At 32.8% G+C, this 18,417-nt stretch overlaps 1 protein-coding gene and 1 long non-coding RNA gene across 2 annotated transcripts in view; one reads left to right on the forward strand and one right to left on the reverse strand.

Annotated features, from left to right (window-relative positions):
* Positions 1-7,423, forward strand: part of LOC131104627 (uncharacterized) — a 59,096-nt gene extending 51,673 nt beyond the window's left edge. The window contains exons 3-7 of the long non-coding RNA XR_009119809.1: positions 2,756-2,814; positions 2,896-2,974; positions 3,042-3,143; positions 6,680-6,767; positions 7,336-7,423. This is a non-coding gene — a long non-coding RNA (uncharacterized LOC131104627). The remainder of the gene's footprint in view (positions 1-2,755; positions 2,815-2,895; positions 2,975-3,041; positions 3,144-6,679; positions 6,768-7,335) is intronic.
* Positions 1-14,874, reverse strand: part of LOC131104626 (dedicator of cytokinesis protein 9-like) — a 78,718-nt gene extending 63,844 nt beyond the window's left edge. The window contains exons 1-4 of the mRNA XM_058051992.1: positions 14,641-14,874; positions 11,708-11,824; positions 3,735-3,824; positions 3,319-3,401 (exon numbers count right to left, since the gene is read on the reverse strand). Coding sequence (XP_057907975.1) covers positions 3,319-3,401; positions 3,735-3,824; positions 11,708-11,824; positions 14,641-14,754 — 404 coding nt within the window. The 5' untranslated portion in view covers positions 14,755-14,874. The remainder of the gene's footprint in view (positions 1-3,318; positions 3,402-3,734; positions 3,825-11,707; positions 11,825-14,640) is intronic.
* Positions 14,875-18,417: the final 3,543 nt, after the last annotated feature.

Consider the following 18,417-nt stretch of genomic DNA (forward strand, 5'->3'; position numbering starts at 1 on the left):
TTTTTAGTTTCAAAGTTCGAATCTGCATCTTGAGGTCCAGACCAGCTCACAGCAGTTCATCCATCCATCCATCATCGTTCATCCATCATTGTTTTGTCCACCAATCCGACATCAAAACATTTTCCATAATTGAATATTTTTTGTAACATATTTCTCAATGAAAATGAATTAATGTTGTCCATTTATTGGTGAAAATTAATTTACCAGTCAACAGGACATGTATTATTCTGCATATTCTGTCACATGGCTTAGAGCAGGGGTGCTCACACTTTTTCAGCATGCGAGCTACTTTTAAAATGACCGAGTCAAAATGATCTACCCACTACAAAAATGCAAAACATCTATTTATTTTCAAATGTATTGAGGATTATTTGTACGTACAATGTATGTTGATGTACCTTACATAACCAAATGAGCCAATATTGCAAAACACACATAATTAACTATTAACATTTTTTGTAATTACCTGAGTTTACTTTGATGACTTGCACTGAATTGAACCAGCCAGGGATGCATAGTCCGGACAGTAGCTGCTGATAGCCAGCCTCAAGCACACTTCCAAATGTTCATGTACATTGTGAAAAAAAAGTCCACCTGCCATTCCGTATGGAAGTGATATGTTTTTGCCTTTTTACTTGGTCCAGCTACTTCACTCATTTTAGTGACCATAAACTTTAGCGAGGGCTTAAAATCTTGCAATTCGCCGACTAGCTTAGCACTTTGCATCGTTGTTTACGCATGAGCGGTGACCTAAAGGTCAAAATTGTCATCTGACTGGTTGTCCTGTATGTCAATCAAGTAACGGGGATGGATGATAGGCTGACATCGTAAGTTCTGCTGCACTTAGAGACGTTGTTTGATTTGATTGGTCGCCCGAAGGGCAACATTCAGTTGTCATCTGAATGGCTGCCCTGTATATCAATCAAGTGACGGCATTGATGCTGGGATGATATTTTTTTAATGTCACGCCATGATCGACCAGCGATCGACCAGTACCACCTCCGCGATCGACCGGTAGATCGCGATCGACTTAATGAGCACCCCTTGCTTAGATCATAGTGCAATCATCTACCAGTCTAATGACTGAGGATAAGCGGTAGAAAATGAATCAATTAATTAATTATGATTGTAGCGGTTTTGGTGTATACCCCGATTTTAAGTTCAGGGTTAGGTTTATTTTCAGTATGGTAATGGTTTTATTTCATTTGAACATGCATCAGATTACAATTGAATGCATCCCATAATCAGTTCACAGTTTCACGTGTCCAAAAGGAGTAGGAAGAAGCAAAGCTTATTAAATCCCACCCCTCCATCCCTCCACCCCTCTGATTGTACTTTTACAATCAGTAACCGTTACATTTGTTCACTTCCTGCTTTCCTAATATAATTATAAGTTATTTTTTAAGCTTTATTTTATTTTATTTTTAATTTTTATTTATTTTTTTGTCACGTACCGAAGTACGAGGTGACATACAATGACATAATGGGTACCATAGTAACTGTCAATATAGTGATATATATAGCAGTTTTACAATTAGTAACTGTTACATTTGTTCACTTCCTGCTTTCCTAATATAGTTTACGTTTTTTTATTAATTTTTTTTTAATTTTTAAAAATTATTTAAAATTTTCTTTTATTTTATTTTTTGTCATGTACCGAAGTACGAGGCTATATGAGCATCCAATGCCATAATGGGTACCATAGTAAGTGTCAATATAGTGATATATATAGCACATCATGACTGGTTCAAGACTCTTCATCCTTGTATTTAGCAAACATCAACTGCTTGTATTGTTTCTTGAATTGTCTCATCGTTGTGCATTGTTTGACTTCCTTACTCAATCCATTCCATAGTTTGATTCCACATACTGAAATGCTATGCTAACGCTAACGTAGTCCGAGCATATAAGTGTTTCAAATGTACTTCTTCCCTTTGTTCTTAGTAAGAGAACACAATTCGGCAATTAATACAATTCTCAAATAAAAAAGACAAATATGATATAATATACAATTCTAATTATATAATTCATTCCAGCAGGTCTGACTTTCACCGAAACTAACACTAATGCAATAAATGTTGGAAATAATGTAAAATGTAATTAATTGGTTCCAGAAAGCCCCAAGTGTTGACACAAAACGGGTTTTTACAGTTTGATTTACTATTAAAATTTTACATGCATATTTGTTATGCAAATCAATACATATAAATAAGGAATTAAAGATTAATGAAAACTTACGGTTACGTTACCTTCATTAAAAACATGACTATTCCCAAACACGTAATGTGGCAACAGGAATTCAACATGAACCACCTCAGTGACCCAAAAAGTGAGAAAAATTAGGTGGTCCGGTACTGTAAAGAGTACAGATTTCATCCACAGTTCCACAGTCCGACAACCACGACGAAAACCAGACTGCTCCTCCTGAATCTGAGATTCGATTATCCAACGGAAAACCTAGAACCGAGGTTCTAGAACCGCTGAATTGTCCTTACCAGGAAGCAATGCTGCAAAGTTGTGTCAGCAAAACACACATCCACAGCATCTAAGGCCTTAAGGAACTCCTAGCATCCACCCACTGGGTCCTGCCCCCATGGGGAGGTTTTTCATACAACAGCCCACCATGGAGTCCCAAGGCACTGCTTCCTCATTGGAATACTAGTCACTGGGATTGAGGAGGTCCTTGTAACAAACACAAAAGTCCAATAACAACACACCAGTAACTTGGTCACTTAGTGTCGAGGTCCTCCAACAGAACGTGGGAATCCCTGAAGGAGTACTCTCCAGGACTTCCTCTAAGGACTCCAAAAAAGTGTGAGTATTCTGAACTGATTTTTGCGTCATAAACTCAAACAACAGTCAGGACCGGTCCTAAACTAACCTCTCGTTTACCAGGTTCAACTTCGATGTTCAGGCCCTGAATAAATTCCAGACCATCTCAAGTGGACTGGTACTTGGACTTCTGTACATCTAGGTGAGTCGAACTATATCGAGCTTCTCCACCTCACGCACCCACTCAGGCTTATTTCCCCCCCTCAAAGAGGTGAAATTCCACATGCCAAGATGTAGCTTCTGCAGCTGAGGTTCCCACCTTTGGACACCACGCAACCTTTTTGGCCCTTCCCATGATATCAATGGAGGAGGTAAGCATCTATATAAGCATTTATTTCCACACCCACATAGTCTGTGTGAGTTACATACAGTTGTGAGATTTCCATGTGTGCTTCAAGGCCTCCGGATAAAGCATTTTCAGTATAACACATGTCAACTTGGGTTGTATTTTTTTTAACATCCTGCTAAGACAAGCAAAAGACTCACTTAGGGAGCTGCCGAAAGTCTCCGGAATACTCCTCGTACTTGTAATTGACCACATGCCAGTCTGACTTGTAGGTTTTGATACACTGTGAGGAGACAGAAAGTGAAAAAGTAAGACTTGTATTCTGTAAAAATCAATCAAAAGCTCTGTAAAAAGTGGAACATTTCCAATTTGTATCCAACTCAAGCACAATGTGCTGCAGCCACACCCAAAAACGACCTGAGCAAAGTGTGCAGTGACATGTTGTGCAGCATCACAGTGGACTCCCATCTGCTGTGCATTACAATCAGGGCGGGGAGGTTCATAGCGAGGCAAACATTTATGAACATGCCCTCAATGGGAGTTTTCTTCTCTTCACGCTGCTTCATCTTTTCAAACCACAGGCAAGCGTGATGGCGGATTCATGTGTTGCTTTTACCTCTTGGACAAACAGCGATCCAGCTTCATGTTCCGCATTTTCTGGCACGGTCGAGAACAGAGTCCGACCCTGGCGCTTAAGAGTGCAGATCTGATGAGACAGGAAGAAGAAAAAACTCTGAGTTATGATATAGACCAGGGGTTCCCAAACTTTACCAACTCAGGGCCCGCTCGAAAATCTAAAAAATGTCCGCATCCCACCTTTGTCCTATAAACAGTACATAGACAAAATGCTGCATTCTCAGAGTACTTCACTTATATAATAATAATAATAATAATAATAATAATAATAATAATAATAATAATAATAATAATAATAATAATAATAATAATAATAATAATAATAATAATAATAATAATAATAATAATAATAATAATAATAATAATAATAATAGTAATAATATGTATATTATTATATAATAATAATAGCCAGTGTATTATTATAATTATTACAATTATTATTATTTATTATTATAAAAAATAATTGAATAATATTAACAATAATAATATATTAATAATTAATAATAACAATAATAATAATTATTATTATATGATATATTATATAATAATATATTGTTATTGTATAATAATAATAATATATTAATAATATTATATAATAACAATATATTATTATATAATAATAATAACCATATTATTATATATCTACTATGTATTAATAATAATATAATATATATAAATAATAATAATTAATATTATTACTATTATTATTCGTATTATATTCTATTATTCTATAATAATAATAACCAGTTTATACCATTTATATATATTATATATAATAATAATGTTATAAAAATTAAAATTTAATAATATTAACACTAATAATATATTATTAGTTATTATTATTAATAATTATTATTATTGTTACATCATAGATTATATAATAATATATTGTTATTATATATTAATAATAATCATTAATATTAGTAGTATTATTACTATTATTCTATTCTATTATATTATTATATATGCATTGTATATTAATAATAGTATAATAATAATATATATTATTAATAATAATTAATATTATTACTATTATTCTTCTTATATTATATTATTATATATGTATTATATATTATTATTATTAATATATTAATAATATTGTTGTTGTTATTATTATTATTATTATTATTATTAAGATTCAGGATTGAAATGAAAGCAGGGGGATAAAGGAAGGCCAAATTTCTGTACATATTTGGTGTACACACAAGACAGAATTAATTCTATGTTCCAATCATAAACTGTATAAGGTTCCTAAAATATTGTGACAGGTCCATAACACTCAATAGGTTATTACTTAGGACTATAAATATATTTTTTAACCGTGCAATAAATATTTTACAATAAAAATAATTTCAAAAATAATATTTGCAAAAATGAATCATATTTTTAATGACCTTTCACAGCCCAACTGCAGTGGGCCGTGGCCCAGACTTTGGGAATCACTGATATAGACAACATAATATGATATTACGCCTTAGATGTCCGGGGTAGAATTTTATGCTTTTGCTGACTTTTGTGTTTACGTTTATGGTTAGCTTAAAAATCTGCAAAGCGTGTTTAGTGGGTTGAGTGGAAAGCCTGTTCAGCGAAGGCAGCTCTCTTTTAAAGCAGCTCTATCACCATGGTAACCTGGGTTCAACTCATAACCCCAACCGTATCATCAGTGTTAACTTATGTATTCCCACGCTACATGCTGCCATGCCAGCGGTCATCATCTTTTGGGAACTCCTCATAACTCTCCATAATAATTACTCATTGTTTGTAAAATACACCAGCCAGAATGGCTACATTTTTGAGTGTGAGTAGAATAATATGGCGTAACTCTCGGACTTGACCATTGTCGAAGTACTGTTTGATTCCGGAAATTTAGGCTTTGTTGTGTTATATCGTGAGCACAAAACCTCTTTTGTATTAGCATTTTTGGCTTTCTGGTACAGATTAATAGGATTTACATTATTCTTTAATGAAAAAAATTGATCGCGGCTGACCTTCCGGAACAATGATGCTAACCAAAGTTAGCATCATGTATTTGTTTTCCGTTTTTAGAAGAAAACTGCAATTCTGGGGGAATTTTACCCATCATCCACAAACGTTACGTGAAACATGAGCACTCATGTCTTTCCCTTTTGTGTGCGTTCTAAAAATGATATGCAAAGGTTTGACCTTATCAGAGATGGGGGGGGGGGGTCCAGTTGCCCCAGGGGCTTGCAGCCACAGTCACCAGTACATGTTCTACTTCTTTACTCACATTGCACAAGTTATGGTGGAAAACTGAGCTCTACTGGCCTAGATTTGTCATTACTCGTCAATGTCGCTGGTAAGCAGTCATTTGGCCATTGGACAATGAGCAGTCATCTTAAATTCCAATAACACGAAACTGACTGCAGAGTTTAAGAATTCTAAACATTGTAATCATAATTTGATTGGAAAGTTTTGATGTGCTCGACCACAACCAAATTTTCAGAAAATACAACTTTATTTAGTTTTGTTTGTTTCTCATAATATTGAATGTTCATTGCAAATGTTTCCTGTTTTTTTCACTGTATTTTGCAAAATTACTGCAGATATTTGTATTGATTTTTATGTTGTTGTTTTACACGATTACAGCTGTATTTTTTCTGCTGTTTTTCAATATTATTATTAAAATTTTAAATTGCTAATTTTCCTGTTTTTTTCACTGTATTTTTGCAGAATTACTGCAGATTTTTAATTGACTTTTTTGTTGATTTTGTTTTACACAATTACAGCTGTATTTTTTTCTGCTGTTTTTCAATATTATTATTAAAATTTTCTTATCTTAAAATTTCTTTTCATAATCATGATTTTATTCCCATAATATTTTGTCTTATAATTATAATTTTTACTGCAACATAAGTTTACAAAAATTACACCTTTTTCGTTGTTTTTTTTTTTTTCATTTTTTAGAATGTGCCAAGGGCTGTTAAACCACAAGTGAGAGGCCGCGAATGGACCCCGGCCCACACTTTGGACACCCCTGCGCTAGGCTATACAGGTAGTCCTCTTTTTTCACTGTATTCTTGCAAAATTACTGCAGATTTTTTAATTGATTTTTTTGTTGTTGTTGTTGTTTTACACAATTACAGCTGCATTTTTTCTGCTGTTTTTCAATATTATTATTAAAATTTTCCAATTGCACATTTTTTCTGTTTTTTTCACTGTATTTTTGCAAAATTACTGCAGATTTTTTAATTGATTTTTTTGTTGTTGATGTTGTTTTACACAATTACAGCTGTATTTTTTTCTGCTGTTTTTCAATATTATTATTAAAATTTGTCAATTGCAAATTTTTCCTGTTTTTTTCACTGTATTTTTGCAAAATTACTGCAGATTTTTTAATTGATTTTTTTTGTTGTTGTTGTTGTTTTACACAATTACAGCTGTATTTTTTCTGCTGTTTTTCAATATTATTATTTAAATTTTAGTATCTTAAAATTTCTTTTCATAATCATGATTTTATTCCCATAATATTTTGGCTTTATTCTCATAACATTATAATTTTTACTGCAACATAAGTTTACAAAAATTACACCTTTTTCTTTGTTTTTTTTTTCATGTTTTAGAATGTGCCATTGGCTGTTAAACCACAAGCGACAGGCCGCGAATGGACCCCGGCCCGCACTTTGGACACCCCTGTGCTAGGCTATACAGGTAGTCCTCTTTTTTCACTGTATTCTTGCAAAATTACTGCAGATTTTTTAATTTATTTTTTTGTTGATGTTGTTTTACACAATTACAGCTGTATTTTTTCTGCTGTTTTTCAATATTATTATTAAAATTTTCTTATCTTAAAATTTCTTTTCATAATCATGATTTTATTCCCATAATATTTTGGCTTTTTTCTCATAACATTATAATTTTTACTGCAACATAAGTTTACAAAATTTACACCTTTTTCTTTGTTTTTTTTCATGTTTTTAGAATGTGCCATTGGCTGTTAAACCACAAGTAAATGGACCCCGGCCCGCACTTTGGACACCCCTGTGCTAGGCTATACAGGTAGTCCTCTTTTTTCACTGTATTCTTGCAACATTACCGCAGATTTTTATTATATCTTTTTTTTCTTGTTGTTTTACACAATTAAAGCTGTATTTTTTTCAGCTGTTTTTCAATATTATTACCATCTCAAAATAATGACTTTATTCCCATAATATTTTGGCTTTATTCTCATAACATTATAATTTTTACTGCAACATAAGTTTACAAAAATTACACCTTTTTATTTGTTTTTTTTTTCATGTTTTTAGAATGTGCCATTGGCTGTTAAACCACAAGCGTCAGGCCGCGAATGGACCCCGGCCCACACTTTGGACACCCCTGTGCTAGGCTATACAGGTAATCCACTTTTTTCACTGTATTCTTGCAAAATTACTGCAGATTTTTATTATATTTTTTGTTGTTGTTGTTTTACACAATTACAGCTTTATTTTTTCTTCTGTTTTTGAATATTATTATTATCTCATAACAATGACTTTATTCCCATAATATTTTGGCTTTAGTCTCATAACATTATAATTTTTACTGCAACATAAGTTTACAAAAATTACACCTTTTTCTTTGTTTTTTTTCATGTTTTAGAATGTGCCATTGGCTGTTAAACCACAAGCGACAGGCCGCGAATGGACCCCGGCCCACACTTTGGACACCCCTGTGCTAGGCTATACAGGTACTCCTTTTTTTTCACTGTATTCTTGCAAAATTACCGCAGATTTTTCATATATTTTTTTTTGTTGTGGTTTTACACAATTACAGCTGTATTTTTTTCTGCTGTTTTTGAATATTATTATTATCTCATAACAATGGCTTTATTCCCATAATATTTTGGCTTTATTCTCATAACATTATAATTTTTACTGCAACATAGGTTTACAAAAATTACACCTTTTTCTTTGTTTTTTTTCATGTTTTTAGAATGTACCATTGGCTGTTAAATAACAAGTGACAGGCCGCAAATGGACCCCGGCCCGCACTTTGGACAACCCTGCGCTAGACTATACAGGTAGTCCTCATGATGTTATGATGTGTGACGTTGCAACGTTTTGAGTTACAGTGTTTCGTGTTATGGCGTTTGGCGCCACAACATTCTGAGTTATGGCGTTGGCGCATTTGGAGTTAATTTCGGTGTTACGGCATTTTGCATTTCGATTTACGATGTTCGAAGTTACGGCGTTTCGCATTGCAACATTCCAAGTTATGGCATTTTGAGTTGCAGCATTTCAAAGTTACGACATTTCCAAGTTACAGTGTTTCGAGTTCCAATTGTTCAGCTTCTGGCGTTTCAGGTTACAGTGTTTAAAAGTACGTTATTTAAAGTCACAGTGCAACATTTCAAGATACGCTGTTTTGTGTTACGACGTTCCAAGTTCCAATTTCAAGTTGCAACGTTGGAACGGACCAAGTGTAGCTACTGTTTCACCCGAGTCCACGCACCCTCGTACCCCCAAAGTGCTTGCAAACCCTCTATTGGGCAACGATTAGAATGATCTGATGCGACTGTCTTTCAGCAATGTCTGCCACTCAAATATTCTTCCCTTGTCTCAACTTGCCTCTTGCATGCCAACTGCTACTCATAAAAATATTTCAGGGATGCTAAAATTATCTGGCAGACCGGGTGCATATTAGGTATATAAGGACTATAAGGTGTATTCACAGTCCCATTATAATGTGGTTATGGGAGATGGCAAACTGGATCCGTGGATGCTGATATCTTCATCTGTTTGTCAATAAAAGGTCCTGTAAAGGGTTAAAAAAGGCCCATAGACCACACCAGGGGTGTCCAAACTTTTTCCACCAAGGGCTATAGTGAAAAATGAAAGAATACATATAGATATGCAAACACTATATATTTCAAGCTTTGTGAAATATGTCATAAAGTTTATTATTCATATGAATCTTGGCCTTTAGTCTTTTTTTCCCATTTTTGCTGTTTTTGTTTAATTTTTCCACTTTTTCCACTTTCTTCTATTAAAAATTTTCTTTTAAGAACATTAGGAATTTAGTCCCATAATATTTTGACTTTATTCTTATGATATTTTCTCAACATTATTTTCCAAAAATTACAAGTTTATTTTGTTTTTTAATAAGTTTAATTTTCAAACATTTTCAACTTTCTTCTATTAAAAATTTTCTTTTAAGAACATTAGGACTTTAGTCCCATAATATTTTGACTTTATTCTTATGATATGATAGAATTTTCCACAACATTATTTTCCAAAAATTACAAGTTTATTTTGTTTTTTAATAATCTAATGGCTTTAGCATGGCATTATTTTTCTTCATAATATTACGAGTTTATTTGCGTAAAAAACTTTCTCTTAAAGGGGACCAATTATGGTAATTTTTGTTGTGGACTCTACATGCCATAACGCCGCAGCTACACGCCATAACCAGGACAGAAAGCTTTCTAGACCTTCCAGAATCTGCACCTATTCCAGCTTCTTTGGATTGCGTGCTTCCTGCTAAAAAGGTGTTTTAATGTATTCCACCCACTCTGCTGTGGTTGGTCACACAAGTGCTCACCAGGACTTCTGGACAGCTGCCCAACCCAGCTCTATACAGTATGAGTTGATAAGCGGTATAGGTGTTAATAATAAACAGCGACTTTTTAAAATTATCTTTTTAAAACTTTTAACACAGCGACATGTTGGATTCCAATTCTGATCTGGAAGTAGAGACTGGATAGTTTGAAGTTTCTCAAGGAAAGATGTCCCTTAATGGTAAGTCGATTCAGCATTTTAACATTAGGGTGCTACACAACCGACAACCGCTTTTGTTTCGTTGCTTACACAAAATAAACACAGTTAAATTGCTACAACTTTTTCTTGATGTTTTCCTCGTTCCTCGTAAACTAATGTAGCTTTCCTTTACACCCGCAGAAACATGAACATCGTAAACACAGAGGCAGAGCTAGGGATAGGGCAGTGAGCGTATATACATAGCTAGTTATTCAGCTACACAAAAAATAAACATGAACACAAAAGGTGTCCAGTGTTTATGGAACATAAACACTTTTTTCATTTATAAGTCGCTCTGGAGTATAAGTCGCAGGAACAGCCAACCTAGGAAAAAAAGTGTGACTTATAGTCCGGAAAATACGGTAATTTAACAAGGAAATGAAACCAACAATAGCAAAAATTGAAAAAAAAAAATTTTTTACAAGAATAAAGTGAAAATATAAACTAATTAGTGCAATTTTAGTAGCAGAAAGTTTGATAGTCCTAAAGTTTGAAAGTCCTAATATTATGAAACACAAACAAAACAACAAATAAAGTTGCAATTTTTGGAATATTAACTGCAGGAAAATGTATACCGTATTTTCTGGACTATAAGTCACTCCAGAGTATAAGTCGCACAAGGCCAAAAATGCATAATTAGGTAGAAAAAAACATACATAAGTCGCACTGGAGTATAAGTCGCACAAGGCCAAAAATGCATAATTAGGTAGAAAAAAACATACATAAGTCGCACTGGAGTATAAGTCGCATTTTTTGTGTGTAATTTATTTTCCAAACTACTTGACCAAAACAGACATTACGTCCTCTTGGAAGGCAAGTTCTAACAATAAAAGAATAGAGAACAGGCTGAATAGGTGTAAGATATGCTAACACAATGGTTATTCAGCTACACAAAAAATAAACATGAACACAAAAGGTGTCCAGTCTTTATGGAACATAAACACTTTTTTCATTTATAAGTCGCTCTGGAGTATAAGTCGCAGGAACAGCCAACCTAGGAAAAAAAGTGCGTCTTATAGTCCAGAAAATACGGTAATATTTTTTTCTGTATCCTCATTTCCGCTTCACCTTAAGGCAACAAACGTGTATGGATTTCATATTTTCGCCACGCAAAACTTTCTCTCGTCTCTTGCGATCTTAATATCCGTTCAGTGCTGAAATAATCAATAATTCCAGTCAGGCTAGCAATGATGAATTTTACCTGAAAGTCATCCAGCGGGAATTGCAGCATATCCCGTAGTGCATCGGTCATGATCTGCGTTTTTCTTTGAATGATCACACTTTCATAGTCCAGAGGCTGGATGACCTTGGGCTTCACCTAGCAAAGTAAACAAGGAGACGGGATCAACATGTGGCGAAACAAACCTGTTAGCGATAACCGTAAAATATACCAGAACGCTACTTGTCTGCAGGAGAGATGCGTTCAAACCGTGTGGACAAAACGGCATTGTTCTTTCACAAGAGCTCATCTGTTACGACATGAGGGACCGTGTCAATGTGTGTGTGTGTGTTTGTGTGTGTGTGATTGTACCAGTCACTATGTCATGATCTCACATCTCAAAACCTGTATGACGTAATCGGTAGTCTTAGGGTTGGGTGACGTAGCCTAATAAGTGGCGTTGAATGGCGTTATGGCGGTTATACGGTAGATTTGGCGGAAATACGGCCATTAAAATGTCTACCGCCTTCAAAGCCTTCTGCTAGCTTGACGTTGATGTTGTAACCCAAGTAAAGTGACTGTTAATAATGTTTAGATTCTCTCTTCAGTTGCCATTGTTCACTCGTGACCTAACTGTTTCCAGAGAGGACCGCATATTGAATATTTGGAAAAAATGCAAAGGCCACTTTGATATTTTGTAGACCAGCATATGCTAAGTTATATTGACTGTATTTCAAGAAAAAAACTGCATCTCAGCTTTGTGATATAAGTAAAAAAATAATAATAAAAAAAGCCTTTTATTAGTATCAACTTTTTTCCTTTTTTTCATTTCCAAAACATTTCAATTTCATCTTAAATAATCGTCATCAATTTTATTTTTGTAATATTATGACTTTATTCCCATTATATTATAACCTTATCCACAAAATTACTTTATTTTTTATCATTTCTTTCGCATAATATTACAACATGAAAAAAATAAAAAATAATTAATATTTCAATTTTAAGCTACTAAAATGACATTATTTTTCCTTATAATATTACAACTTTGTTATTGTAAAATTGTGACTTTTTAAAAATTTATTTGGGTAAAATTACAATCGTAATTATGATATTATTCACATATTGTAATTCACATTGTAATTTTTTCCGCAAACACGTTTTTCAAAAATTACAACTTTATTTGTTGTTTTATTTGTTTCACATGACATTACAATATTTAAAAAAAAATTGTAACTTTTTCCGCAAATACATTTTTCAAAAATTACAACTTTATTTGTTGTTTTACAATGTTTTAAAAAAAAATTTGAAAAAAGTAATAAAAATTTAATATTTCAATTTTAAGCTACTAAAATGACATTATTTTTCCTCATAATATTACAACTTTATTATTGTAAAATTGTGACTTTTTAAAATTTTATTCTGGTAAAATTACAACTGTTGTTTCCAAAGTTTTGTTCTGTATTGTTGTAAATTTTTTTCTCGTAATTATGATATTATTCACATATATAACAACATAATATATCCGCAAACATGTTTTTCAAAAATTACAACTTTATTTCTTGCTTTATTTGTTTCAACATGACATTACAATGTTTAAACAAAATTTTTGGTAACTTTTTCCGCAAAAATGTTTTTCAAAAATTACAACTTTATTTCTTTTACATGACATTACAATGTTTAAAAAAATTGTTTTTGAAAAAAATAATACTAATTTAATATTTCAATTTTAAGCTACTAAAATGACATTATTTTTCCTCATAATATTACAACTTTATTCTTGTAAAATTTTGACTTTTTTAAATTTTATTCTGGTAAAATTACAACTGTTGTTTCCAAAGTTTTGTTCTGTATTGTTGTAAATTTTCTTCTCGTAATTATCAATATCAACAACATGATATATCCGCAAACTTTATTTCTTGTTTTATTTGTTTCAACATGACATTACAATGTTTTAAAAAAAAAAATGTAACTTTTTCCGCAAAAATGTTTTTCAAAAATTACAACTTTATTTGTTTTACATGACATTACAATGTTTAAAAAATTGTTTTTGAAAAAAATAATAAAAATTTAATATTTCAATTTTAAGCTACTAAAATGACATTATTTTTCTTCATAATATTACAAAAAAAATTGTAACTTATTCCGCAAATACGTTTTTCAAAAATTACAACTTTATTTGTTGTCTTATTTGTTTCACATGACATTACAATGTTTAAAAAAATGTTTTCCTTTAATATTTCAACTCTGTGCTACTATAGTGACAATTTTTTTCCTAGTAATATTATGTGTTTCTGCTCATAAAATTGCAACAATTTTCTCGTTAATATTTTGACTTTATTTCCATAAAATTACAGCAGTTTTTTTTCCATTTTCCTGTTGTTTTTTCCTATTTTTCCAACTCTTTCAAAGTTCTTCTTGTAAATGTTCTTCTTATTCCTAACATTCAGTATATTTTGACTTTATTCATATAAAATTGAACTTTTTCCAAAACCAAATTTACGATACATTATGACTGTTTTTTTTTTCATTTAACTTTGTTACAAAATTATTCTTGTGAAATTACGACTTTTTCTCGTGAATTACAACTTTTTTCTTTTAATACTTAAAGTATATTTTAAGAATGGGACACGGGACAATAAAAAAAAACAGTCGTGGGCCGCAGTTTGGACACCCTGCCTTAGAGATACTTGTTTCACAGCTATAGGTTGACTATCTTTTACACATGTAGCACTTTTAGACCAGACCAGGTCTACCTAATTAGCGTTCAATGCTGTATCGGGTCAACTAAAGTTGTCCCAAGCGTGGCACAGGAAGGGTTAATGAACAAACTGAGCGCTATTTCCTAAAAAGAGTCAACCCCCCCGGGGAGGTGTACCCCGGAGCTGCTATTTCCCACATCCGTCCAGTGCTCTTAAACAGGCTTCAAAGGCAACGACTTGGAAGTCACACAATGAAGAACCTGACGGACTTACCAAAGCCACCTGTGACCCCGCCTCCACTTCGGCCTCGATCTCAGCCAAACACTTGTACTGCTGAGGCGACTCGATGACCATCTCCCGTTTGGGGGCTTTTCCCGCCCTGCTCATTGCTCGTCTTTGTGGACCCGGGACGGGCCGCCACCCTTAAAGCCCCGGGTTGGCTGTCATGGTGAGAGAATGGAATTGAACTGTTCGGGAGGACTGAGAGCGCTACACTGAACGTCTTCTTCTGTCGCAACGGCCTGACTCCTGGCCCCTCCCACGCTTGCAGCTGTGATGGTGTGTGTGTGTGTGTGTGTGTGTGTGTGTGTGTGTGTGTGTGTGTGTGTGTGTGTGTGTGTGTGTGCAGGGATTACAGTCCCACTATGGGATGTGTGCAAGTGGGAGTCGCTGAAAAAGCCAAATCACGGCTGCTCCACCATTTGCATGGATGCCGAGATTATATTGTCACATTGGCATCAAGTATCCTTTTAGGCCAGGGGTGTCCAAAATGTGGCCTGGGGCTATTGGGGTCCCGATGCATGCATGTTCAAAAACTTTGGTCGACATAAAATGTGAGCCGCAAGCATGAAACCACAACTTAACGACTGTCGAGTTACGCAGCTTTAAAACCTGCATAGTCACTTCCTGTTCAGTGCAAAGTAAGCAACTAACAAAATGCACACATTTTTGTTTTTTTGTCCAAAAGCTTTATTGTCATTGTTGTTAAGAACATGCAACAAAAGTAGCAGATCTGTTAGTGTAAAATATCGAATGAAAGCATTAATATTTTAATAAAAATATGTACGCAAGTAAACACTATCCCAAAAAAAGCGACAAAAAACTCGATATATGGGTTTATAAAACGTATAACTACGTCTTTTACGTCTCTACCGCTTATCCATCCCAGCTGTCTTGGGGCGAGAGGCGGGGTACACCCTGGACTGGTGGCCAGCCAATCACAGGGCACATATAGACAAACAACCATTCACACTCACATTCATACCTATGGACAATTTGGAGTGGCCAATTAACCTAGCATGTTTTTGGAATGTGGGAGGAAACCGGAGTACCCGGAAAAAACCCACGCATGCACGGGGAGAACATGCAAACTCCATACAGAAATGGCCGAGGGTGGAATTGAACTCGGGTCTCCTCGCTGTGTAGCCTGCATGCTAACCACTTGTCGTTTAGTATCGAATTAGTTAAATTTTCTGCTTTAGTTTATCACATTTTTTCAAAATAAAAAAATAAATATAATATGTATAATAATAATAATAATATATATAATAACAATATAATAATATAATAATAATAAATAAAATAAATAAAATAAATAAAATAAATAAAATAAATAAAATAAATAAAATAAATAAAATAAATAAAATAAATAAAATATTCATTGTAAAATTACAACTGTCGTTTCCAAATATTCTTTAGTTTTGATTTTTGAAAAACATAATAAAAATTTAACATTTCAATTTTAAGCTACTAAAATGACATTATTTTTCCTCATAATATTACAACTTTATTATTGTAAAATTGTGACTTTTTCAAATTTTATTCTGGTAAAATGACAACTGCTGTTTCCAAAGTTTTGTTTTGTCTTGTTGTAAATTTTCTTCTCGGAATTATGATATTATTCACATATTTAACATTGTAACTTTTTTCAACAAGTTTTTCAAAAATTCCAACTTTATTTGTTGTTTTATTTGTTTCACATGACATTACGATGTTGTAATGTAAAACAAAAAAATTATTTAATATTTCAAGTGCTACTGTAGTGACATTATTTTTTCGCACAATATTATGTTTATGCTCAAAAAAATTGTTAATATTTTGACTTTATTCCCATAAAATTACAGCATTTTTTTCCATTTCTCCTGTTGTTTTTTTCCTATTTTTCCAACTCTTTTAACGTTCCTCTTGTAAATTATTTTCTTATTCCCAACATTCTGTATATTTTGACTTTATTCATGTAATAATTGAACTTTTTCCAAAACCAAATTTACATTACGAGTGATTTTTTAAATTTAACTTTATGCTACTAAAATTGCGTTACTTTTTCCGTAATGTTACAAAATCATTCTTGTGAAATTACGACTTTTTCTCGTGAATTACAACTTTTTTCTTTTAATACTTAAAGTATATTTTTAGAATGGGACACGCAACAATAAAAACAACAGTTGTTGGCCGCAGTTTGGACACCCACACCACTTTTTCACTTTTTGCTACTAAAATTGCATAATTTTTTCCATAATGTTACAAAATTATTCTTGTGAAATTACGACTTTTTCTCGTGAATTACAACTTTTTTCTTTTAATACTTAAAGTATATTTTTAGAATGGGACACGGGACAATAAAAACAACAGTTGTGGGCCGCAGTTTGGACACCCACACCACTTTTTCACGTTATGCTACTAAAATTGCATAATTTTTTCCATAATGTTACAAAATTATTCTTGTGAAATTACGACTTTTTTTACGACTTTTTTCTCTGAAGGTCACTTCTTGTCTCCTAGCAACGGGATATGTTTACACCAAGTCTTTTCTCTTATTATGTCTACAGTGTTGGGTAACACAAGTGTGCTGAGTAAAAGTCCAGAAAGCAGGAGGTTCTCGTGCAGCTTGAAGCCATTAGGAAGTGTTAGCCTTCCACGCCCTTCCCAGGAGACTGTACGACTTACTCAGGCAAGGCACGATGACGTAGCGGGTTTCGGACACACATACGCATTTACGTGCAGGTTGGTGTCATGTTTGATCAAGAATTCCAACTTTCTGTGCTCGAACATATGGGATATGTTAAATGATGCAACTTGAGAGCCGAGAACTCGGAGTCTTGATGATGTCAGAGTTTGCACAGAGGCTCGAGGGGCAAAGGAAGAATCTGGATAAAAGAAGGAGCGGGAGGGTCCTTCCAAATATTGACAGTGTCGATAGCAAATGGTGGTATCAGTATCGGATACTTGCCTTCAGTGTTTGTTTTCCCCAACATTAATTTTCAAAAATTACAACTTTATTTAGTTTTTTTTATAATAATATAATTGGCTTTAAAATAATTTTTGCTGTTTTTGTTTAATTTTCCAACTTTTTCAACTTTCGTCTATTTAAAATTTTCTTTTGAGAACATTAGGAATTTAGTCCCATAATATTTTGACTTTATTCTTATGATATGATAGAATTTTCCCCGACATTAATTTTCAAAAATTACAACTTTATTTAGTTTTTTTGTTTTCTAATAATTTAATGGCTTTAAAATAATTTTTGCTGTTTTTGTTTAATTTTCCAACTTTCTTCTATTTAAAATTTTCTTTTGAGAACATTAGGAATTTAGTCCCAAAATATTTTGACTTTAATTTTCAAAAATTAAAACTTTAGTTTTTTGTTTTATAATAATTTATAATAATTTAATGGCTTTAAAATATTTTTTTCTGTTTTTGTTTAATTGTCCAACTTTTTCAACTTTCTTCTATTAAAAATTTTCTTTTAAGAACATTAGGAATTTAGTCCCATAATATTTTGACTATATTCTTATGATATAATAGAATTTTCCCCACCATTAATTTTCAAAAATTACAACTTTAGTTTTTTTGTTTTAATAATTCATAATAATTTAATGGCTTTAAAATAATTTTTGCTGTTGTTTTTAATTTTCCAACTTTTTTAACTTTCTTCTATTTAAGATTTTCTTTTAAGAACATTAGGAATTGAGTCCCATAATATTTTGACTTTGTTCTTATGATGTGATAGAATTTTCCCCAACATTAATTTTCAAAAATTACAACTTTAGT

Source organism: Doryrhamphus excisus, chromosome 16 (assembly GCF_030265055.1).
Source record: "Doryrhamphus excisus isolate RoL2022-K1 chromosome 16, RoL_Dexc_1.0, whole genome shotgun sequence".
Taxonomy (NCBI): domain Eukaryota; kingdom Metazoa; phylum Chordata; class Actinopteri; order Syngnathiformes; family Syngnathidae; genus Doryrhamphus; species Doryrhamphus excisus.